The 25840-nt window shown below is 39.8% G+C and overlaps 1 protein-coding gene across 2 annotated transcripts in view; it reads left to right on the forward strand.

Moving 5' to 3' along the window:
- The window catches only part of LOC127439983 (atrial natriuretic peptide receptor 3-like), a 32258-nt gene extending 17453 nt beyond the window's left edge, over positions 1-14805 (forward strand). The window contains exons 4-8 of one of the 2 annotated variants that reach the window (XM_051696313.1): positions 3176-3311; positions 10615-10709; positions 11484-11598; positions 12057-12144; positions 12849-14805. In XM_051696313.1, coding sequence (XP_051552273.1) covers positions 3176-3311; positions 10615-10709; positions 11484-11598; positions 12057-12144; positions 12849-12960 — 546 coding nt within the window. In that variant the 3' untranslated portion in view covers positions 12961-14805. The remainder of the gene's footprint in view (positions 1-3175; positions 3312-10614; positions 10710-11483; positions 11599-12056; positions 12145-12848) is intronic. The other variant, XM_051696314.1, reaches the window with a different exon arrangement.
- The last annotated feature ends 11035 nt before the right edge of the window (positions 14806-25840 follow it).

The following is a 25840-nucleotide window of genomic DNA, read 5'->3' on the forward strand; positions in this document are numbered from 1 at the left end:
GGAGAGAGAGTGACGCACAAAGCCGTATTGTCTGTGTGTTGAATGTTCCGCTGAAAAGCATTATTTTGTCTGTGTTATGCTAAAAAGCGTTGTCAATAAAAGACTCACGTGGACTATTTACACGGCCCCCGCTTCCTCCCTCACGATTAAGCAAAGGATTTATCACAGTTCCCAAAGACAAAATGGTAGGATTTTTGGCATTTCACCCTCTACAGTGCACAATATAGTTAAAAGGACTCCGGTCAAATCTTGGTGCGTAAAAGGCAAGGCCGAAAACCACTTCTGAATGTGTGTGATCTCCTATCCATGAGACAGAAGCACCACCAACTTCTCTGGGCTCAGTCTCATCTGATATGGAAAGTAGAACAGTGGAATCATGTTTTGTGGTCCAACGATTCCACATTTCAAATAGTTTTTGTAAAAAACATCCATCGTGTTCTCTGGGCCAAATAGGAAAAGGAACATCCAAGCTGTTATCAGCATCAGATCCAAAAGCCAGAATCTGTCATGGTAGGGGTGTGTGTCAGTGCCCATGGCACGGGTAACTTGCACATCTGTGAGGGCACCATTCATGCACATACAGTATGTTATAAATTTGCTGCCATCCAGATGCCATCTTTTTCCGGGACATCCCTACATTTTCCAGCAGGACGACGCCAAACCACTTACTGCCTGGATTTAAAGTGTGTGGCTGTGTAAGCAGAGAGTGTGGGTGCTGGATTGGCCTGCCTGCAGTCTTGACCTGTCACTAAATGAGAATGTGCGGTGCATTATGAAGCGCAACATACGGTTTCGAAAGCCACGTACAATTGTGCAGCTGAAGACCTGCATAATGGACAAATGGAGGAAAATTCTGCTTGTTAAACTTTAACTTGTGTCTTCAGTACCCAAATGCTTAATGTGGTAAACAGAGTGGTAAACACTCGACTGTCACAACTTTTTTGGAGCATGTTGTAATCATCTGATTTGAAATGACTGTACCTGTAAATAAAGAATAAAAATTAAATAAAAAAACAATTAAGGTAAAATCTCAAATAATGTTTTTTTTTTTGTGTGTGTGCTTTCAATATAGCACAGGGTGAATAGATTTTACAAATCACTCTTTTTTTTTTTTTTTTTTTTTTGCATTTTCCATATACTGTCTCAACATTTTTGGAATTGGGGTTGTTTATATAAATAAATAATGATAAATGAAATAATAATATACTAAAATTAAATTATAGTATATAATAAAATTAAACATATCACAAAATGTCAAAAAAGTTAGTTTATGTGTAATGGAAAAACATCACGAATTATGCCATGTAATTTAGCAGATGAAATTAAATAATTATATTAATTCTTTAATAATTAAATATATCTTGAAACGTGGCAATCAATAAATAAAAATACAATGTAAAGTGAGCAGAGCACAAATAACAATGAATTTATTTATGCAAAATCTATTTATTTTAAATGAAAAGCCACATCAAATATGCCATGAAATGTAAAAGAACATGAAATATACAAACTTAATATGAAAATCATCACTTTCACCCTTGAAAGTCAAAAGCTAAAATTATTGGCTGAATATTTCTCAGAGACCTGCCTGCAAGTTTGTCTATTTTATCTCTGCATACATTAATGTGCTTGGTGTCTTGTACAGTTTTTTTCTTAATATTACGTAAGAATTCCCTTTTTCATTTAAACTGTGAAGAATAACCACAAATCCCAGTGAGGGTGACAGACTTCTTAGACAGCCTTTGAGACCTTGCCTTTAAACTTAAAAGAACAGAATCTTAAATCAAAATGTCCTCTATATCCCGTTCACATGCTTGAACTGAGGTGGCATCGGTTTTACACAAACTGTTACAAATAGTGCCTGATCTTAAATATCAGTGGGCTTTGTTTCACAGTGAGAAAGCATGAAATTTTTTGAATGTGGATTGTCCAGTCCGATACATTGTGTTGCTGAATTGCAAGCTGTGCTCTGTATGAAAACACAGCGGGGTTTGTTATGCTCTGAATGCTTGGAGATTTCACCTCTGTTCATGCTTCCAAAAATGAATATGTATATAAACAGTCATATGACTATATCAGCTTTTCCTGCTGTTTCACTCTTATTAGGCAGTTGAGGGTGAATGTAAATATACAGTAATCTTGGCAGCCGGTTATCAAATCTCCCCAGGCAGCTGACTGACTAAGCCCTGGGTTTTACTGTTGTTTGCCTTGGGCAATATAGCCCAGCCAGGAATGGACCATTAATCCATATCATAACATGAGCATCTATTAGTAGGCCTACATGCTTTTCAGTATTCAAGGCAGTTGTGGAGCCCTTTATTATTTTTTAATTAATCAACATTTCATTGAACAACACAGTGCTGATATCTATCATGTTTATGGATCATTGGTGTAAGAAGACAATGATGCAATTGTTCATATGTTGTTCAATTAAAATATTTAGAAACACAAAGATGAGTGTCCGTTAACTGTAAACTAAATTCCTGCACCCTGAAGAAGCTTCTTAGCTCCTCTTGTGTCATCCTTATAACATTATATAAAGTAATATAAAATGTTAAATTATGAACATAGAATGAAAATATAAAATTATTAATTATGAAAAACACTGAAAAAAGTGTCAACCAGCGATTTTAAGCTCAAGGATCTATTTCTGTTTTATCTGACCTTTAAAATTACATAGTTGGGGTAACCTACATTTTTCAGGATGATTTAGTCAGATTAAATAGCATTTTTGACTTGAATAAAACCCATACATTTAGATGTTACCACATGAAGTATATTTTTTTAGGTTACCTGACAAATTGTTTTATGTAGATGCTCTGTCATGACAATGACAAAGTTTAAGGCTGCATTGATGATGCTGAGAGCTGGCATATTTTGGTCTGGCTTTTATGCGGCATTGCATCTTTACACAGAATTTTGATCGGGCACAAAGCCTATTAAGAGCAGCATTAATTCCACTGTGTAAAGACCCCTTTGTTTTCCTTACTAAGCTTTTCTTCATCATATGTATGCAAGAATTAATTGCCCCTTTTCATTTCAGAGAGAGGCAGCTGTTCATCTGCACTTGTCTTTGAATGCGTCTGTGTCTCTCTGAAAACTGAACATTATTTTGGTTGAGAAATCATTGCCTTTACGATGTGTTCATCAGACCTTGCTCTTTGATACACTGCAGATCAACATGTTTATGGAGGGGTTCCATGATGCTTTGCTTCTCTATTCAATTGCCTTGCGTGAGGTGATGAGAACTGGTCTCACGAAAAAGGATGGAATTGAAATCACGCACAACATGTGGAACAGGACATTTGAAGGTAAATCAGAAAAAAAAAATGCAAAATGCCTTTTTAGTTGTGTTTTTTTTTTTATAAGGCTGCATGAGTACTAATGTATATTTTGAAGCAAAAAATTAATCAGCACCTAAAGTTGTGAAATGCAGATATGTACAGAGAGAAGTGTGAGGTTTCACTTGAAATTTTGTTGCAATTATGTTCATTTTTGTTTATGTTAATTTGTGTCTAGTGCTGTCACAAAGACCGGTGAAATATTTTAGGACACTCATTTCAGTGATATCTTTCAGGGAATAGGAATATGTTCTACATACTATTCCATTAAAAAATATCACTTACAGCACCTTGAAGTTAACTACAACCTAAACGTCCTGGTTACTTTCGTAACCTCCGTTCCCTGATGGAGGGAACGAGACATTGTGTTCATGTAGTGACACTAGGGGTCGCCCTTGGGAGCCCCAAACACCTCTGATCTTTGAGAAAAGGCCAATGGGAATTGGCGAGTGGAATTTGCATGCCACTCCTTCAGACATATGGGTATAAAAGGAGCTGGCTCACAACCACTCATTCAGGTTTTGTGCTGAGGAGCCGAGACAGGGTCCCGGCCATTTCAGCGGGTAGTTCAGAGTTGTGGCAGGAGGGACACAACGTCTCGTTCCCTCCAAAAGGGAACAGAGGTTACGAAAGTAACCAGGACGTTCCCTATCTGTCACTCACTCGACGTTGTGTTGATGTAGTGACACTAGAGGTCCCTATAAGTAACGTCACAACTAGCTGAACTGTGTTACGTGGACTGACGGTGCGAGATGGGCAAACCATTGCGTGCCTCGTAGCCAGCACACCTGACTGTCAAGTAACCTCCCCCAACGCTCCTACGAGCGTCGTACGGTCCCCCGCACCTCAGGGACAAGTCGACTGCCCAAAATGGGGACAGGCCACCCCAGTCGTGGCCTCTTCTCTTCCTTTTTTCTCCCCAAAAAAGAATGGAAATCGTTCAGCAGGGGGCCATAAATGTCCATGTCGGGGGGGTGTCCATTCCCAAGGGGAAGACACCGCGGAGACCACATCCACTGTCCTCCGAAACAGACAAAGAGCTGCTCAGAGCCTCTGCATGCGATCCAAGTAGATGCACAAAGCACGCACCGGACACAGCAACGAAAAGGCTGAGTCTGCCTCCTCCTGGGGCAGCTTCGCTTGCAGGTTCACCACCTGATCCCTAAACGGGGTCGTGGGTACCTTTGGCATATAGCTCAGTCGGGGCCTCAGGACCATGTGAGAGTATTCCGGACCGAACTCCAGGCACGTATTGCTGACAGAGAACGCCTGCAGGTCCCCTACCCTCTTGATGGATGTGAGCTCAGTCAGGAGGGCAGTCTTCAAGAGACTGACTTTAGCTCAACTGACTCCAGGGCTCAAACTGGGCTCCCCGCAGGACCACAGAGAGATCCCATGAGGGAATGAGGTGCGGTCTGGGAGGATTAAACCTCCCCACGCCTCTAAGGAACCTGATGATCAGGTCATGCTTCCCTAAATACATACTGTCAACTGCATTGTGGTGCGCCGCCATAGCGGCCATGTACACCCTCAAGGTGCCTCTCCTGCAGGAAGGAAAAATGAAAAGTGGAAAGTAGCCTCTCCTGCAGGAAGGAAAGCACTGACCCGACTGCGCATCTCTGTGGGTCTTCGCATCGGGAAGAACACCACTTAGCGAACAGACACCACTGCAAGGCATACAGGTGCCTCGTAGAGGGAGCCCTAGCCTGAGTGATCATGTCTACCACCATGGGTGGTAGGCCACTTAGGTCTTCCGTGTCCCGTGCAAGGGCCAGACATGAACATTCCAGAGGTCTGGTTGCGGATGCCAGATGGTGCCCCATCCCTGAGGGAGGAGAACCCTCCTCAGGGGAATTTGCCAGGGAGGGGCTGTCATGAGGAATGTGAGGTCTGAGACCCAAGTCTGGGTGGGACAGTAGGTGCTACTAGGATCACCTGCTCCTCATCCTCCCTCACCTTCCACTGGGGGGAGAACGCATACTAGCACGGCCCCCGGGGACAGCTGTGTGCCAGCGTATCTGTGCCGAGGGAAGCCTCAGTCAGGGCGTACCAGAGCGGGCAGTGGGAGGATTCCTGGGAAGCAAACAGGCTTACCTGTGCTTGACCGAATCGACTCCAAACCAGCTGGACCACCTGGGGGTGGAGCCTCCACTCTCCCCTGAGCGTGACCTGTCGCTACAGCGCATCTGCCATGATGACCACGCGATGTGTGCCACGGCGCCATGCCCATCTCGCGACTCAAGTCTGACGCCAGTGCTGGAGCGGTCTCATATGCCCCAGGAGCCTCTGAAAATGCTTCAGTGGGACCACTGTGCTCTGCCTGAACAACTTCAGGCAGTTCAGCACTGACTGCATGCGCTTGCTCGTGAGGTGTGCCATCATAGAGACTGAGTCTAACTCTAACCCGAGAAAAGAGATGCTCTGTACTGGGGAGAGCTGCTCTTTCCCCAGTTGACCTGAAGCCCCAACCGGCTGAGGTACCTGAGCACCAGGTCCCTGTGCACACACAACAAGTTTCGAGAGTGAGCTAGGAGCCAGCCAGTCATCGAGACAGTTGAGGATGCGGACGCCCACTTCCCTTAGCAGGGCAAGGGCTGCCTCTGCAACTTCCGTGAAGACGCGAGGCGACAGGGACTGCCTGAAGGGGAGGACCTTGTACTGGACATTGAAGTACGCATCCTTCAGCTCTACCGCCGTGAACCAATACTGATGCCGGATGCTCGCTAAAATGCGTTTCCGTGTCAGCATCTTGAACGGGAGTTTGTGGTCCGGGATTGGCCGCAACCCACCGCCTTTCCTTGGTAGGATAAAGTAGGGGCTATAAAACCCCTTCTTCATCTCGGCTGGAGGGACAGGCTCTACCACGTCCTTCCGCAGAAGGGACGCGATCTCTGCAGGCAGAGCAGAGATCTGCATTTGAGGTAAAACGGACGCCGCTGAACCCGGGTGGGTGCCTGGCGAACTGAATCGCATAGCCAAGTCAGACGGTCCCGGTCAGCCATCGCGACGGGTTGGGGAGAGCAAGCCATGACCCCAAGCTCCGGGCGAGGGGGGCCAAGGAGACAATCGCGTAGGATGTACCGGCGGGTGGAGCCTTGCGGCGGGGCGGAGCCACCATGTTGAGGGGGCTCAGACCCCGAACTCGTGGCCGTGCTGAGTCTGGGGACATAGAAGTACTTACCTGGCTCCGGGTACCCACCATAGGACCGGTCAGCGACGGGGGAGGAGGGAACCGTCCTCGTAATCCGTCACAATCGCCCGGATGGGTGTTTTGTGCCGCAGTTGGGCACGCAGGGGCAGGGGGCCTGCCTCCGCAGCTTTGTGCCTGCCATAAATGTGCGGTGTCCGGCGATCGCAATAACGATGGCTGTAAACACCAGCTGTGTGACCCAGGAAATGAGGCTGCAGCAGAGCCGGTGTTGTCGCCGCAGGGGGACGTCCCTGGTGATGAGCAGACGGGGTGCGGGATCTTGATCTGTACCATGGCAGGATATGCTGAATAGCCTCCATCTGCTTCTTAACCGGCGAGAATACTGGGCAAAGTCCTCGATGGTGTCGCCGAATAAGCCGGCCTGGGAGACGGGGGCGTCAAGGAACCGTACCTTTTCAGCCTCCCTCATCTTGACCAAGTGGAGCCATAGGTGGCGCTCCTGGACAACCAGGGTGGACATCGCCTGCCTTAGAGTCTGCGCCGTGACCTTCGTCGCCCGGAGGGTGAGATCAGTCACCGAGCACAGCTCCTGCATCAGTCCCGGGTCAGAACTACCCTCGAGCAGTTCTCTTAGCGCCTTGGCTTGGTGCACCTGCAGGAAAGCCATGGCATGCAGGGCGGAGGCTGCCTGTCCAGCGGCACCATAGGTTCTGCCAAGTGGCGGCGTTTTTGCGGGCACAGGTCCACCGCAACCGCCTTATCCACCTGGGGAATCACAGAGTACCCCCTAGCAGCCCCACCGTCGAGAGTAGTGAGAGCGGAGGAGCTCAGAGACTGGGTCCGGGCAGTGAAAGGTGCCCCCCACGACCTTGTGAGCTCCTCATGCACCTCCGGGAAGAAAGAGACCGGGGCAGGGCGCGGCTCTGAGATCAGAGGTGTTTGGGGCTCCCAAGGGCGACCCCTAGTGTCACTACATCAACACAATGTCGAGTGAGTGACAGATAGGGAACTAAAGTTCAGCAAAATGTTTTGTCATACATAAAAATTTATTAAAGGGATAGTTCACCCAAAAATGAAACTTCTCTTATCATTTATACACCCTCATGAAGTCCAAGATAAATAAGACTTTCTTTCATCTGCTGAACACAAACAAAGGTTTTAAACAGAATATCTCAGCTCTGTAGGTCCTCACAATGCAAGTGAGTCTGTGACAATTTTTTGAAGTTCCAAAAATCACATAAATGCAGCATAGAAGTAATCCATTGGTTAAATAAAGACTCCAGTGGTCAAATCCATATCTTCAGAAGTGATATAAGTGTGGGTGAGAAACAGAACAATATTTAAATCCTTTTTGCTAGAAATCTTTTGTTTTTGTTTTCAATTTATTTTAATTCTTTGTGCATATAGCCACCTACTTGGCAGGGAGGATAATTTATGTTTAAAAAGGACTTAAGTATTGATATGTTTCTCACCCACACTTATTAAATCACTTCAGAAGACCACTAGAGTCGTATGGATAACTTTTATGCTGCCTTTGTTTGCTTTTTGAAACTTCAAAATTTTGGTACCCATTCACTTGCATTGTGAGGACCTAAAAAACTGAAATATTCATCTTAAAATCTTTGTTTGTGTTCAGCAGAAGAAAGAAAGTCATACACATCTGGGATGGCATGAGGGTGAGTAAATGATGAGAGAATTTTCATTTTTGAACTATCCCTTAAGTACAACTATTAAAATGTAATCTACAAGTATATGAATCTGTACGTCATTAATTATTATTTTTATGGCATTGCAATGTAAGCATCTCAAAGTATACTGAAAAAAGTGGTAACCTACAATTGTTAAGGAGCTATTTATTCCTGATCTAATGCATAAAATAAATTTTGTTGTAGTATCCTAAAGGATTCAGGTTGATTTAGACTAGATAATATTGAGAATAATATTGACTGAAAAAAGACTGAAGACCCCTGTGTTAAATACTGTAGTTTCAGTGACGGAGAAGGTAATCTGTTGCAGCAAACTTAGCATTAATCAAGTGAGACCTTCTAATTAGCATGTCTGAAGAATGCACCAGCCAGACAGTGTCAGAATAAGATGATTATATGAGAAAATAAACACTACACTTGCTTAACCCTTGGGTTAATTATGCTGAATTTATATGTGTGCATCTAGGGTAGGAGTGTAGCAATATTTTAAACAAGGCCTTTAATATGTTCATTGCATAACAGAGCACGTTCAATTTATGAAGGACTGTTTGGTTACAGTAATTTCTCATTCATACAAAACCAAATGCATTTAAAGAGCTTTGAAACTTTAGGAGTATCTACACATTTGTAACATTTAAAATGACCAGCAATTAAGGGATTTGTAGCATTATGGAAACAGTGTGTACACTCAGATTTTGTGTTATTACCGTTTAAATAAACAGATCTTGGATCATTAGTGTAAGCTATACATTCTTAGCACAAACTAAGCAATTAGTATAAAGTCAGTCATTTGTATAAAGTACTCTTTCATTAGTCACAATAAAAGCTGCAAGTGAAGGCTTCTTATAACCACTCTGACCTAATTACCATCAGCGCATCAATGTACTGAATATGTGGAAAGTTTACAGAAAACCCAAGTAAAATTACATACAAGTAGGGGTGTCAATTGATTAAAATTTTTAATCAAATTAATTACATGGTATGCCAATTAATAAATGGAATGAATCACAATTAATCATATTTAAATATTTGCTGAGAAATCCCCTCAAACAACAATAATTAAATATATAATGATTAAATAAGTATAAATAGTTATATTTAAATAGTTATATATAAAATATATATGTATCATAAAAAATAATAATTCAGATAATAAAAATGCATTACATTATTATGGCAGATGAGTAAAGCATTGATATAACTGGCCTGCAGTTCACAGCTATCCATTTTGTAATTGAATTCATCAATCTGTCCGAGTTAGATTTATTATAAAGGCTTTTCTAAGAACGCGTCAATGTACACCTGCATCAGACAGACGCTTTAGGACCGTCTCAATTTGGTTGCGTCACGTCATTAACATACCGTTTTTAGGTGGCTGTGTCAAGTTAAGTGTAGTTTCAAACTTTAAAAAAACATGTCTTGAGATCCTTGCGTTCGGATTTCTGCTCCATCAAGCTGTGTTTCAAAGCTGTGGCTAAGTGTGGTTTGTTCTTTGTATGAGCTGCATGTTGCCTATACAGCTGGAGTTTCGCTTATTTCCCACTGGAGAAAACAGGTGGTACTTCAAGCTTGAATTGCTTTGATGATAGGAATATTCCATATAACGGTCAGGGGATCTAATTTCGTTGATTTTTTTAACATGTTATTTAATAATTAATTGCACTTAATTAAAGCATTAAATCAACAGCCCTAATACAGAGTTAACTAATGTCATATTCAGATGTTTTTTAATACTTACATATAGTAAATTTAACAAGCTTTATGACAGTAGCCTACTTTCAAGTGTTAACTCCCTGATTAGAGTTAGTAAGCTTGGTAACATTTTTGTTCTTCCAAGATAATGACATCCTATTTAAGGATATTTTGTGCTTTGATCTTATTGTTAGCAAAATGAAAAGATCAAAATAAGATCAATGAAATGTTGATCTTATTGTTAGCAAATATTTTGTTCATAATTAAGAGAACAGAGCAATTCTAAAAAAGTAACATTTTATGCTAAATTCATCACATTTGCTTTGTATTATTGTGGTTGTGGGTTCTTTCCACTGTAATTCATTAAGCTTCCCTTATAAAATAAGTGCTCAGACATGTCTGCAGGCCAGGCCACTCTCAATGACCACACTAAGACAACTAATCATGAAATAACAATGTTTTGTCCGGCCAGAATCATCAAGAACAGGGTCATGTTTTCTTGTTAAATGAAATAATATTTTAAAAATGTCAAGAATTCAGGAACACAGATGTACAGATTAAATTACCATTTCTGCAGGCTAAGCCAAGAAAAATGGCAGGAGGCGGATGAGATATCCTGTTGTATTGCCCACCCGGAATTTGTCGACTCTTGCTGGTGTGTTGCTTGGAATGTCTGACTCTTCAAACTTATTCATTTTCTCATTCCTTACATTCTATTATTCAGGCATCGCCGGCCAGGTGTCTATGGATGCCAATGGTGACCGGAATGGGGATTTCTCTGTCATTAGGATGACAGACCCAGAGGCAGGCACCCATGAGGTAAGAGAAGATCATTTTTGTTTTCTTAAAGGAATTTTCCAGGTTCAATACAAGTTAAGCTCAATCAGCAGCATTTGTGGCATAATATTGATTACCACAAAAATAAATTTCGACTTGTCCCTCCTTTTCTTTAAAAAAAGCAAAAATCTGTGTTATATTGAGGCACTTAAGTTACAGTAGAAGTGAATGGGGCCAGTGAAAGTGAATGTGGCCAATTTTTGGAGGGTTTAAAAAGAAATGTAAAGCATATAATTTTATGAAAGCACTTGCAATAATTCTTTAAATAGTTCAAACTTGTGTATTATTTGTGGTAATTAACATGATTCCACAAATGCTGTCAATTGAGCTTAACTTGGTCAACTCTATATTTACACTGTTGTCTATGGAACCCAGGAAGCTGGTGCCCCGGGGCCTCGCAGGACCATAATCCGTACCTGCACAAATGCTGTCGATTGAGCTTAACTGTACTGAACCCAGAACATTCTTTAAGTGGTTTGAGCTCATCTCCCAGCATGACCAGCTGAAAAGTGGCCAAGCCCCTCTAAAACCAGTCTGCCGACCAGCTTGACAAGGCTGGGAGACCAGCTAAGACAGCCAACCATTTTTAGCTGGCTGATTTTAACAGTTTTTTTAATGGGCTATATCGTAGGAATTTTGTAACATATAAATCAAGGAATAGCATAGGAGCTGGCATTACAGAATTATATCTGATTGAAGCATGCTAACCTTTCTAAATAGATGATCACCGTAAAACCTGTCCTTTTATGTTTTCAGACTGTCATGAACTACTTTGGGACTAACAGAAGTTTCCAGATCATGCCTGGCTTTAAGAGGGAATGGTTCTCTTTGCGAACAGCACCTCTACCCCCAAAACCATCTGACCCATCATGTAAATTACCTCTGCTGCTTTAAGACTGATACTACACTGTTATTTTTGTAATGGGCAAGAATGGTTTAGAAGATGCATTTGCAAAGAATACCTTAAATAATTTTAGACTATAACATCAGAGAGCAAAGCATATATTGCACAGTTTTCATTTGGCTACTCAACTAGTTGCAGATCAGCTATATGGTTAGTTCTGAGAAAAGCTCAAGCATCATTTGTTTGCAGATGCCATTTAATATTTTGTATCTATTGCAAATGACATGCAGACTTTTAAAGTGTGACTTAAGTGTCCAAAAGTGTCTAAATACTTTAAGGGGCCACTGACTGAACATAGTCTAATTATTGTTAATAATTATGTATGAAATTTGTATATTATACTGAAGATATTGTACAGTAAGCATACCTCCCAGAAGTATAGATTTCCAGCTTTTCTTACAAATGGTTTCACTTTCTTTCCTAAGCAGGTGGACTAGGTGTATCGGCTGTGACTGGGATAATAGTAGGGGGAATTCTGGGAACGGCTCTCCTCATGGCATTTTACTTCTTTAGGTAACTTTTGAAAATGGTGACATTTTTCTCTCTTTTTATTTTTCATGAAATAGGCCCATGGATTATTAAAATGGTACATCCCGGACGAGCCGTCTTATTCTGGCAATTCGGCAGTTGGTAATCTGGCATTACCAGAATATTTAGAACCGTCTGCTCAAAACTCAGAGCCCAAGATTTTTTTTGATGTGGGCTAATGACCCTTACAAATATAATAGTCTACATGAAAGTTAAAGGAGTCATGTCAATCAAATTTTCCTTGATATTTTAACATACTGGATAAGATGTAATTGTACTATAAAAACATACTGTAAGTTTCAACGCAAAACTTCCTCGTCACTGCAAAAAGAACCTACTTTACCTTATCACCTCCATAGCCTCAGTAGCGGTGAGCAGTGAGATGGCGAGGACAGAGCAGATCAGTCAAAAACAGAGAGCCAATCATAATAGTTGGCATTAACTGTTAAGTCTTAAAGGAGAAGCAGCACCAAAACAGAGTGTTTCTGACAGAGGGTCAGAATGAGGGTGGAAAATTGTCCTGTTTTACAAATATGACTTTTTGTTTTTTTGTACAAAACACTTTACAAATGTTATGAGTGAATCTCAAGGAACATATTAAAATAATAAAAAAAAGGCATGTCATGACCCCTTTAATACTGCTAATGCTTGACATCTACATTTATTATTCCTTTAACATTGCTCCTCAGGAAGAATTACAGGATAACTATTGAGCGGAGAACACTTGGAGAAGAGTGTGACATCGGGAAGCACCGTCAGTTGAGAGAAGACTCTATCAGATCCAACTTCTCAGCAGCGTAGTTTGCTCTCGTAAGCCAGATAATGAGGTGTTCGAATTAGGGGAAGGTGCATCTCAAACGAGTCTATGGGCTCATCAAACACCATTCCAGGAATGCAGAAATATTTATAGACATGCTGTGGTGTTGTTTCCTTTGAAAATGTCTCTTGCTTTTCAATTTGTAAACTCAGGAAAGTTTAATTATTGGAAGAGAAGTGCTTGCAAGACTTCTCGACTCAAGAAAAAGGTCTGGTTAATTTAGCTACAGACTTTGTTTTGTTTTGTTTTTTGCCAGACTTATCTTGAGGAAGACTTTGTATTGTCCTGTCAGTTCCGTAGAAAAGAGTCAGCTGTATTGAGTGCGGTCAGCTGCTGGATTGATGTGGAGCAGTGGTAATGAGATATTGAGGATTATAAAAGTGGTATTCAGTACTTAAACTTACTGAATGCACACATTCCCCAGTGAACAAGGAGGTCATTTTTCCTTCTTATAGAGAATGTCCATTAGAACACACTGGGAGCATCAATTCTTTCTTCATCTGAGTTTTGTGTAGACTTCGACAGGAGGCACTGATGAATACAAAACTGATGTAAACTTCTAAATGATGTTCCTTTCTGTCAACTGTATCTCAGCAAGCCTTGATGTATCAAATTTGACTGTGTGCTGAAACACTGAACTGTTACATAGTTTTTATTTATTCTCACACATTTTGATTTCAATTATCGGTATATAATATAATTTCAACACTCACTAATATCTTGGTTTACACTGCCAGATATGATATCATACATGCTGCTGGGTGCTTCATAACCAAATGTTGTCTGACTGGTGATCACGGTTATGGCTTCAAGATTCGAAACAGTTTATTACTGCTTTAGAAATAATTAAAATAACGAAGACAAAACTGACTGTTTTAAACCTAAACTGTCCACCCATATCTGATTTTTAAAAAAAAATATTGATAACACTTTTCAAATTTTTTTAGCTGCTATCATGCATTTATAGCAGCAAAATAAGGCAATCCTTTCTAAGATCATAATGCAGTTCAAAGTTTCACTGTAGGCCTCTTTGCTACAGTTACCTTTGTGTTACAGTCATTTTTGTACAGCCAGCTCTTTATTGTTAGACATTTCTTGAATGCTATATAGAGGATGACATTCAAACACCAGATGATACTGCTAAAATCAATGAGATTCTAAAGCATTGAAATGCACTTTGTTGTCATCCATAAGGGGAACTGCAGAGACAAAAATTTATTTGGTTTAAAGGTTTAAAATGTGTAAAAAGCTTCAAAAGGATGTAGGCAGGAAGTTATGTAATAGATATACAGTATAGTTATGCCACATCATTATTTTATATACAACAAAAGCTGGTCTACCTTCCAGTAAAAAGATTTTGAAAAGCTATGTTCATTCGCAGAATTTATATTGCACATGTACATTTTTTAACTTTGTGTCTTTAGATTGTTTTTGTCAGGATGTGGTTATCAAAAATCTGTCAATTTAATATCATATAAAATATATTTGTAACATTTGTGATGATTCAGTTTAAGACATGTAAATGTGAGATGTCACATTAAAATCATTTTTATGGTTTGTGAGTAAAAAAATCTAGGGTTGTATTCAAGGATGGTATGATGGCAATTGTATACTGATGTAAGTAAATGTATCAGCATAAGATGTGATGTTAATTTATTTATATTTTTGTAGAGGTTTCATTTTTCTTAGAGTTGATTATAACAATGTTTCTTGTGTGAAATATACAGATTTTTTTTTTTTTTTTTTTTTTTTTTAATAAAGAAAACAGTAATCTGCCTTGTCAGATAAGTATATTTACAAGGCTTTGTAAACACTCAGAAGAATTGTAACTTATTTAGATGGATACATATTGACCAATTAAAAAGAAAATGTATGACATTAAATTGTCTCTATGTTGTTTTACCATCAGTGGCTGTTAGAATTTGCTTATGGTATGGTCTGTTTTGGGTTAAAAGCATTGCATTGTATGAATCATATAATATACAGTATTATTTTACTTCTAAAATATGTAACTAACTGTGTGGATATGTGTTCTGTGAGCTAGTTTCTATAAACAGTTCAGTAGGCCAGTGGACCATTGACTGGCCATGGTAAATGTCATAGCTGTGGTCTGAAATTCCTCATAGATCTCCAAGAGTGTGTGCGCAAATGATCCTAGACTGCAGAGGCACTGTGAACACAGGTCATGTAGCCAAAGCAAACACAACTGACTTCTTTGCTGCTCATCACAACAGGTGTCACACATACACAAAAAATGTCCATTACCTGAAAGTAGTCATTGTATTTTGTACGACTCCTTCAGGGCAACTTGTAATGGATATGTTTTGATGTTAAGACTTGCTTGAAGGTATAGTTCACCCCAAAATGAAAATTATATCATTTACTCATCCTCATGTCATTTAAAAACCTACATGACTTTCATCTACAGAACACTACAGGAGATATTTTAAAGGATGTTTTATTAGCTGATTTAAATGTAATAGCATTTGATATTAACTCAATATAAATTTTAAAAAAAGCACCCAAAAGTGTCATAAAAGTAGTCTAAGTGACTCTTCTGAAGGCATATGATCACTTTGTGTGTTGCACAAACCAGTTGTTATTCATCATCAAATCAAATCAAATCACTGAGCAACTCCTGTAAACAGCACAAATCAAATATGGTGACACATCAATAACATCAAACCTAATAGGTTCTTGTGGCACAAGAAGGTTTGATGTTATTGACGTGTCGCCATATTTGATTTGTGCCATAACTTCCTTAATCTCATTCCACCTGAAGATTCCAGCTTTAGTTAAAGGAATGTTCCGAGTTTAAAACAAGTTAAGCTCAATCAACAGCATTTGTGGCATAATGTTGATTACCACAAAAATGTATTTCAACTTGTCCCTCCTTTTCTTTAAAAAAAGCAAAAATGGAGGTTGCAGTGAGGCACTTACAATGGAAGTGAATGGATATAATGGAAGTGAGTGGGGATAATGGAAGAGAATGGGGACAATTTTTGGAGGGTTTAAACACAAATGTGAAGCTTATAATTTTATAAAAGCACTTGCATGAATTCTTCTCTTAACTTTTGAGTATTATTTGAGCTGTAAAGTTGTTTACATCATCATTTTTGCAGTCATTTTAGGGTTTTAGGGTTTGTTGACATTACATCATCATGGTAACGAAGTTGGCTATATAGAAAATTTGATATATATAGAAAACGTCATGGTTATTTTCGTAACCTCTGTTCCCTACCTGTGCTCGACCGAATCGACTTGAAATCAGCTGGACCACCTGAGGGTGGAGTCTTCTCTCTCCCTTGAGGGTAACCTGATGTGACAGCGTGTCCGCTGCGGTGTTGAGGTCGCCCAGGTCGATCAGACTCGAGTCTGAAGCCAGTGCTGAAGCGTTCTCATATGCATCAACCCGAGCGGTGTGGCCGCCAATGAGGATGCCATATGCCCCAGGAGCCTCTGAACATTTTTCAGTGGAACCGCTGTCCTCCATCTGAATGCCTTCAGACAGTTCAGCACCGACTGCGCACGCTCGTTCGTGAGGCGCGCTGTCATCGAGACTGAGTCCAACTCCAAACCGAGAAAAGAGATGCTCTGAACCGAGGAGAGCTTGCTCTTTTCCCAGTTGACCTGAAGGTCCAGTCGGCTGAGGTGCCGGAGCATGAGGTCACTGTGTGCACACAGCAACTCTTGAGAGTGAGCTAGGATTAGCCAGTCGTCGAGATAGTTGAGGATGCGGACACCCACTTCCCTTAGCGGGGCAAGGTCTGCCTCTGCGACCTTTACGAAGACTAGGAGGGACAAGTTGAAATACATTTTTGTGGTAATCAACATTATGCCACAAATGCTGTTGATTGAGCTTAACTTGTTTTAAACTCGGAACATTCCTTTAACTAAAGCTGGAATCTTCAGGTGGAATGAGATTAAGGAAGTTATGGCACAAATCAAATATGGCGACACATCAATAACATCAAACCTTCTTGTGCCACAAGAACCTTTTAGGTTTGATGTTATTGATGTGTCACCATATTTGATTTGTGCTGTTTACATGGACTGGCCGAAGGGGAGGACCTTGTACTGGTATACCTGGCCTTTGAAGGGAAACCGCAGGAAGGGTCTGTGTCGAGGTAAGACTGAGACGTGGAAGTACGCGTCCTTCAGGTCTACCGCTGCGAAACAATCTTGATGCCGGATGCTCGCTAGAATGCGTTTTTGCGTCAGCATCTTGGACGGGAGTCTGTGCAAAGCCTGGTTCAGTACTCGCAGGTCCAGGATTGGTCGCAACCCACCGCCTTTCTTCGGTACAATGAAGTAAGTTCTGTAGAACCCTTTTCTTCATTTCTATCACGCCCTTGCGCAGAAGGGTAGCGATCTCCGCACGCAAGGTAGCGGCGTACTCGTCCTTCACCGAGGTGAAGCTGAACCTGGGCGGGCGCCTGGCGAACTGAATCGTGTAGCCGAGTCAGACGGTCCGGGTCAGCCATCGTGCTGGGTTGGAAAGCGCGAGCCACGCGCCCAAACTCCGGGCGAGGGGGACCAAGGGAATGATCATGTCAGACGTACCAGCGGGTGGGGCCTCGTGGCGAGGGGACTCGAGCCCCGTAGTTCACTGGAACCAATCCCGTGTGGGCGTGTTTGTGCCACAGCTGGGCGCACAGGGGCAGGGGGTCTGCCGCTGGAGCGCCATACCTGCCAAAATGGGACGGTGGACGGTGGTCGTGACAACGGCCGTGCGCACTGGACATGTGAACCAGGAGATGAGGAAACCATTCTTTTGTCAGGCTTTTGGTTGCCGCAGCCTCCTGGGCATGCGGCGACAAAAGATTCTCCTCCCGGCCCTCAAACGGGGGATGGAGTGGTCTGTCGACCAGCTCCAGAGAAGCGGGTATCCTTGTCCCAGGGTCACCCGTCTCGGGGGCACTTCGAAGCCTTCCTCAGGTTCTTAGCGGCCGGCCACGAGACGGGTGGCGTCTGCTTCCTGCGGAGGGCTCCACATCGAACGTGGCCATCAGAAGTGGAGAGATAACGACCGCAACCAGGAATAACACACAAACAGAATAACACACAAGACGTTCTGTGTGCGCCGCTCTTTTTTTGAATGAAAATATACTTTTTTAGAATATACTCTCTTATTTTTGCTCTGCCGAAGAGCCCAGGGGCGTTCTCTGCACTCCACGGCTGCTGAGGGGGAGAAGCCGCTGAAATGCGCCGTAAATCCAGCAGTTTTGAGGTGCGTCTTTGGAGGGAATTGAATTCAGTGCACTGAATATAACCGCTCGGCTCCGAAGAGAAAATCTGAATGAGTGGTTGCATACCAGCTCCTTTTATACCCGTATGTCCGGGGGAGTGGCATGCAAATTCCACTCGCCAATTCTCATTGGCCTTTTTAAAAAAAGCAGAGGTGTTTGGGGCTCCCAAGAGTGACCCCTAGTGTCACTACATCGACACAATGTCGAGTGAGTGACAGATAGGTAACTGGCTATAACTTTACACAGAAAAGGTTAGTAAGTGATTTTATCACACTAAAATCATGTTTATATGCATATCCTTTATGTCTTGAGGCTATACTTTTGAAACAGTGAGTATTTTAACGTTCAAAAATTGGCCCCCACTCACTGTAAGTGCCTTCCTTACTGTAACACAGATTTTTGCTTTTTTTTTTTTTTTAAGAAAAGGAGGAACGAGTCAAAATAGATATTTGTGGTAATCAATATTCTGCCACAAATGCAGTCGATTGAGATGTGCTTGTATTGAACCTGGAATATTCCTTTAACATTATGTAAAGGTTAAACAAGCATTTTTAAAAAACGTTAATGGAACATCCTTATAATATAATTAGTATTTAATACAAGTTTTTTGGATGTTTCTCCAAACTCCTATCAAATAGTTATTTAGTAGAATGTCCAGACTTCTCTTTTCCATACAAATGCCAAGCTCCTAAAAGTACAAAACTACAATGAAAGTAATACATATGGCACATACTCAATATTCCAAGTGTTCTGGAGCCATATGATTGCTTTGTGTGTGGAACAGACTGAAATTTAAAAGAAAAGTTAAACCAAAAATGAAAATGATCTAATCATTTACTCACCCTTATGCCATCCCAGATGTGTATGACTTTGTTTCATCTGCTGAACTCAAATTAAGATTTTTAGAAGAATTTCTCAGCTCATTTTGTCCATACAATGCAATGAATGGGTGCCAAATTTTTGAAGCTCCAATAATCACATAAGTCTGCATAAAAGTAATCCATAAAACTCCAGTGGTTAAATCAGTGTCTTCAGAAGCAATATGATAGGTGTTGGTGAGAAACAGATCAATATTCTCCTCACTGCTCAGTCAAGCTGCACTTTAACTTTCACATTCTTCTTGTGTTTTTGGTGATTCACATTTTTCATGCATTTCACCCCCTACTGTGCAGGGAGAAGAATTTCTAACAAAAAAGTACTAAAATATTGATCTGTTTCTCACCCACACCTATAATATCAATTCTGAAGATATGGATTAAAACACTAGAGTCGTTTGGATTACTTTTATGCTGCCTTGATGTGCTTTTTGGAGCGTAAAAATGTCAGCACCCATTCACTTGCATTGTATGACCCTACAGAGCTGGAATATTCTTCTAAAAATCATAATTTGTGTTCTGCAGAAGAAAGAAAGTCATACACATCTGGGATGGCATGATAGTAAGTAACTTATGAGAAAAAAAAATATTTTTGGGTGAACTATCCCTTAAAGATATCTCCTCTGCTGTAACTAAAATCTAACCTAATCTCAAAATAATTTTCTATACTGATGGAGCTTAACTTGGATTGAATGCAGAACATTGCTTTAAAATGCAATAATATCCTAATAAGATCTATATTAGCAGATGGTTTGTAAGTACTGAGTGGTGACATGTGTTCTGTGAATAGCACCTTCCATACTGCAGTGCACAGTGTGAATCTTATATACATGACTGCAGGATTGTTTAACTAACCTACCTGTTAGGCAACTCTGTTCTGTCTGTCTCCATATTTGGTTTGCGTATTCCCCCAGCTGAAAGCGACCCTCATCAAACAACATTCCAACACATTCTTTGATCAATCCCTCTCAGACTGTAGGTAAGTGTTTCACCCTTAAGTTTCTCCTAAATGTTTAACTTGGAATGTTCCCGACGTGTAGTCTATAATATTATTAGCCACTTACCACCAAAATTATGAACCAACAGTCTGAAGTCATGGCACTGAATACTGAAGTACAGTATATGTTCAAAAGCATTTCAAAGAACCATGAAATCACAGCTGATACAAAGTAATTCTTTGACATCACATCTGGCAATGGAAAACCAAATGGAAAAAATTCCTTGAATGCTTTTTAATCAGAAGACTGCTGAACCTGTTGACTAAGCAACTGCACTTAAACAGAGACAGAGAAAGTTGCTAATTTCATATGTGACCTCATTATGTAGTTATCTGCAATAGAACTGTGCTTTTCTGTTAATGTTATTGTAGTGCTTTTTCCTTGTGTCCTTGTTTTGTCTTGTTACATTGTCCTTGCCTTGCCTTGGGAAAAGCTAAAAAAGATCTATTTTCAGCACACATCAATGCAATGTATTGTCCATTTTTCAAAATTGCAAATGGTTTCTCAAATCTGATGTTCTAGTACTTTTAAGGGGTATCCATGATTGAATGCCTCAGCCATTAGAGCTGTTATGTATAAGTATGGATTCAGTGTCTATGCTGTATGGTAAATTTCCATTTGAAATTATCTGTGAAATGATCTCAAAGGGCTGTGAAATCTAACATTCTTTTAAAAATCTGAAGACATGGCTTTTGTTTAATATGGAATGCCTCAGCAGGATATGTCCTTTGGGAGCCTCAGCATGTATGTGAAACCGTTACATAGTTGTTAGTGGCTGTTATAATAGCTTGTAATGTTAAAGGTTACCCATTGATTTTATTGTTTAAAATCCCACATCCTCATCCATGGCCAAAACTAAAAAAAATTCATTCCTTAACATGTGTTGCTTTCTCTTGTGAAATATTAAGTCCTTTTGTTAAAATATCACTGAAGAGTCTTGAACAAAAAAGCCTAAATTAATGCACTGATACACACACTGAAAAGGTACAAAATGAATAATATTTCTTTAGTGTTCTAAACAGCCCTTTTGACATTTAATTTATTTAAAAACAAAGTTGCAAATTGTGATTACTGGTTATCAAGAGAAACTCAGATAACAAGGGAAAAATGCAGACCAAAGAACTGAATAAGCTGTGAAGAAGTTGGAGAAATAAAAAAAAGCCATTTTTTTTGCAATAAAGAACCATTGATTGCTATCTGCATTCCATCTCTGTTCAAAATGTAAATAACAAGAGACAGAAAGAAAAAGAAATATCAGGTAACTTAGGCCATGTCCACACTAATCCATTTAAGTTTGAAAACTCCATTTTCAACTTTCTTAAATGCCATCTTATTCCAATAGAGAGCGTTTTCGAAAGTGTATGATTTTGTCGGAGGAAAACGCTGTTCTAGAGTGGATGAGGGATGAGAGCCAAAAATGTAGCAAAACCAATGCTTTTTCACCCCAAAACGTATTAGTGTGGAGGAGGCTTAAGAACAAAGAGTTTGTTGGTTGACAAATTGTTTTAGACAGAACTTGAAAAGGGGTTCTTTGTACTGTAGCTTAAATGTATTCCCAGCATTCTGTGTTTCATAATGTGTCACATAAAATAATAAAAATAAAATTTTGTATGTTTTTGTAACATGTCTGTAAATTTTCCCTGAATGATTCAGTACATACGATAAAGAATGAAAGCATGATATCTTTAAGAACAATTATACTTTAGGGCTGCTGTATGCATTTTATTCAGTCTTATTCATCTTCAGACTTCAATCATATTATCCACTGAAATGAAATACTAGATACATTTTTTTAAGCCAAAAAAGACAATTATATTATGTATCTTACAGATGCTTAAACAATTACACAATGCCTAACATTTAATGTAGTGGAGCTGTAAGCAATAATTAAGCAATAATTCTTTCTTTGTGGAACGCTGTTCCAGAAGGTACTGCAGAGTATCTTTAACGGTTCCCCAAGAACGACAAGCTGTTGAACATTAATCAGTGTTGTATAGACCCCTTCCCACAAAACTGGAATTTTATTTCCATGATTTCACAGGCCACCACACAGTTACCCCATCATGCATAAATAAATAAATAAAATAAAATAATTAATTACAACATTTAAATAACATTTAAATAAATAGAATTTTAAAACAGAACCGCTTTTAATTGACACATTACTTAGAAGAAATTCTTTATAAAACCATTACATAACATTTTTTCAGAGTACCAAATGTCAGCGCTCAACGGAATGCTCTCCCTTATTACACAATTGCATGTGATGTTGGATAAATATTATTATCCAGGCGGGATGTTGTGAGGGATGCTTTCATTAAATTTACTCAGTGGCCAGATTATTATCTCTGTTGTTACAAACAAAACAGCTTTCTGAAACAGCCTCAGTATCAACACTGAGTGATGTGGCCCATTGGTCTTCCAGTCCTCTTAGACTGCTTATGACCTGTGTGGCCTTAATATGTCCTCTTGGAGACGTCAGAGCTTTCTTATCAGCTGTGATTCTTTGTCCCAGAGCCCCCTGTTTGAAATTCATCCACATTTAAGTCTTGGAGCAATTTCAGTCTTCCTTCCTCCTTGATGCAGGGTTTCCTTCTTCATCAGTCTTGTTCAGCTCTGATCAATTTCGCTTTCCTGCTACTCTGTGCAGCAATCTTGATGTTCAAGCAGAGGAACAAGTCATTTCAGTTTTTCAAAGGCAAAACTTCTCACACCAACCTTTTTTCTCTGTTCTTTCTCAGTCTTCCTGAACATTTTCTCCAATGTCGTTTGCAAATGAATCCTTTTCGGTTAATCTGTTAATCCTCTGCTAACACTTGGAAAGGGCTGTTGCTATGGATATACAGTATGGTTGGACAACTGGAACAGTTTGCCTAAAATAATCTGAGTTTATGCACAAAGATGTTCAGCTGATTTATACTATTGTAAATTACAGAGTTTACTAAATTATTTTAAACTTGAATCAATCGTGCAGTGTCAGTCCTCTGTCTTACACATCTCTGAAATGTGTATCCCTCTCACTGGTACAGGTCACTGATTCCCAGGGTACAGTCTGTTTTCCAGGCTCTGATAAAAGGTATTGCAAAATTTTGTGAATCCAAGGCTATATTCTAGTGTTGGGTCCGAGTCCACCTTAGTCGAGTCTGTGTCAAGTCCGAGTCTTTAAACAATCGAGTCCGAGTCGAGTCCGAGTCCAAAAGGGGCCGAGTCAGACTCAAGACCGAGTCCTTAACAGGCCGAGTCCGAGTCAAATCCGAATGAATCTGTTCATGAATCTGAATTAAAATTGTAACCATAAAATCAACATCAATATTTTAAGCTTATTTTAACCTTCACAACTAAGAAAAACAATTTGTCAATATAAATGCAACAAAAATACCTCTGTTGTATTTCATATTTACATTTTATGATTAGTATCCTGCTGAACAAACTTCAAATTGGTTTCAGAGTGAAAGCATATGCTTTAGGTGTATGAAGACAAAACTGTCCTTTATGGAATATTTTCATTTAATCATTCAGTTAATCCATTTTGATAATTGAATTAATATGTATGCAATATGCACTGATCTAAAAATGACTGTGTAATCAATGTACTATGAATAACTGCATTATGATTTGCAAAAAGTAAGAATATTGAAATGATAAAGAACTTTAAAGTGATTGAATTTCATTTGGGAAATCACATTATCTGGACAAAGAATAAAGCTTTGAGACCAGTGTATCTTTAAACAAAAGTCAACTAAGTAATTGGATTTTAAACAAAGGTTGTACTGAAGATAAGTGCTGTTACATTACGATAAGGTATAATCATGGCAAACACACCAGTGGAAATACTCAAATCTAGAAATCCACTGTGTAGAGAATTGATTGATAAAATGGCAAAAAAGACCCAAAAATTTGAATACAAAATGGCCAAAAGAGGGAACATTTGCTGTGACAGTTTGTGAGGAGACGGAAACATTGATAAAGATCTATGAAGTGAACAATAAGAGTAAAAAGAGAATGATTAAAAGAGAAAAAGAACAGGAAGTGTTGACAATGTTTAAAAAAGAAGGAGAAAACTTTTTGAGAAACAAAAAACAGGCAAGAAAAATGCTGAACGATGAAGACAAAATACAGATGAAAAACTAGCAGAAGCGTTTGCTAAACCTCCTCCTTATGCGCCCTCAGGTGGTCAGTTCCCGATGATGAGAGGAACAATGGAAGTGACCAGGTACATAAGGCTGATTTGGAAGACTTTGTGATAGGCAGTACGTTACTACAATATGTGGACGATCTGATGATTTGTTCCACTTCGTTGGAGCAGTGTCACAGAGATTCCAAAGCAGTGCTCAAATAATTGGCTCAAGGAGGCCACAAGGTTTCAAAAACTAAATTGCAGTACTGTCAACCACAGGTTGAATACTGTAGGAAATCTGGTAGTATAAATGTACAAGGGATGGGTTAAAGTGCCCACATACCTCCACCATTATATGAAGGAAAACAGTATGTGAGCTAGGAATTAATTTAAACTGTTCTTATTCTACATTATTATGTAAGGAAATTTATAATGGAATTAGTCGTGTTCGACAACCATTATAAGTTATATAAATGACAAATAACTAGATTATTTGTCTGAATAAAATTCTACACCATTAAAATCGTAATACAACATCTCGTTGTATCCACTCACAATTTCTATTGTAAGGAATTAGCTTTAATAAGGGAATTATGATTAATTCACTTAATTGAGTAATATTATTCTCATGGCTTATTGAAAATAATATCACACATATTGAGGTATAGCTTTGAAGCGAAATCTTTTAAAAACAGGGATGAGATTATTTATCAAAATATACCACAGTCAAATTATCTTTGAATACAGACAAACTTTATTGCTATTCTAAACATAAAACGAATCTAACACATACAACATGAAACAGGTTGGTGAGTAGTGACAGAATTTGAAATAAATGATCAATACAGAGAAAATGAACTTCATGGAGTCTGTTGACAATGCCTTAAGAACCATTTATCCTTCTTTGAGTCTAAATCGAGTTGCAATCGGATTACACGAAGTATTTAACTAATACATCAGCATTTTGAGCAAAAGTCTGGAGATGTACTTGGGTGTCATTGCGTTTCCTTGCGTTGCGTTTCCCTGTGTTTCTTTGTTCTTTGGCATTTGAAGAAAGTTCCTTCTGTTGATGTCTTGGACTCTGTTATGATCGCTGATAGTTGTTTTCTGGATGGATAATGAGGTGGCTTTGAAGCGAGTCCTTCTGCAAGGAAGACTCGCGACTCCCGTTGGGTGTGTGAACCATAGAGCAGAGACTCTACATGGCATGGAGGATGAGGAGCTGCAATGAAGAACAGAAGACAGGACCAAGAGACCGTTCGAAGAGAGCAGAAGAGAGAAGAAGAAGAAAAGTTTTTCTTTGGTAGGGAAGTTTTGAACTGAAATTGGCCGCACCCCAAAGGTGTCCTGAGCCAATCAGAAGTGACATTTCAGAGTCACATGGTCGACTGGTTTGTCCTTTTCAAAGTTGATTTACAATCCTTTGTGTGAAGGATCCTTTCAACTCCCACTCAAAATAGTGAATGTTTAATCATGAACTTTTATATCTTGAAAACGGTGCAAGAGACATGACATTCGTTGTCATCAACATTCTCTACGCAAACAAGCAAGCAATTACATACTAAATATGACATACTTTCATGAATATCATATGTGTAAGTAACAAAACATAAAAATCCCTGATT

This window comes from Myxocyprinus asiaticus, chromosome 4, assembly GCF_019703515.2.
Source record: "Myxocyprinus asiaticus isolate MX2 ecotype Aquarium Trade chromosome 4, UBuf_Myxa_2, whole genome shotgun sequence".
Classification (NCBI taxonomy): Eukaryota; Metazoa; Chordata; class Actinopteri; order Cypriniformes; family Catostomidae; genus Myxocyprinus; species Myxocyprinus asiaticus.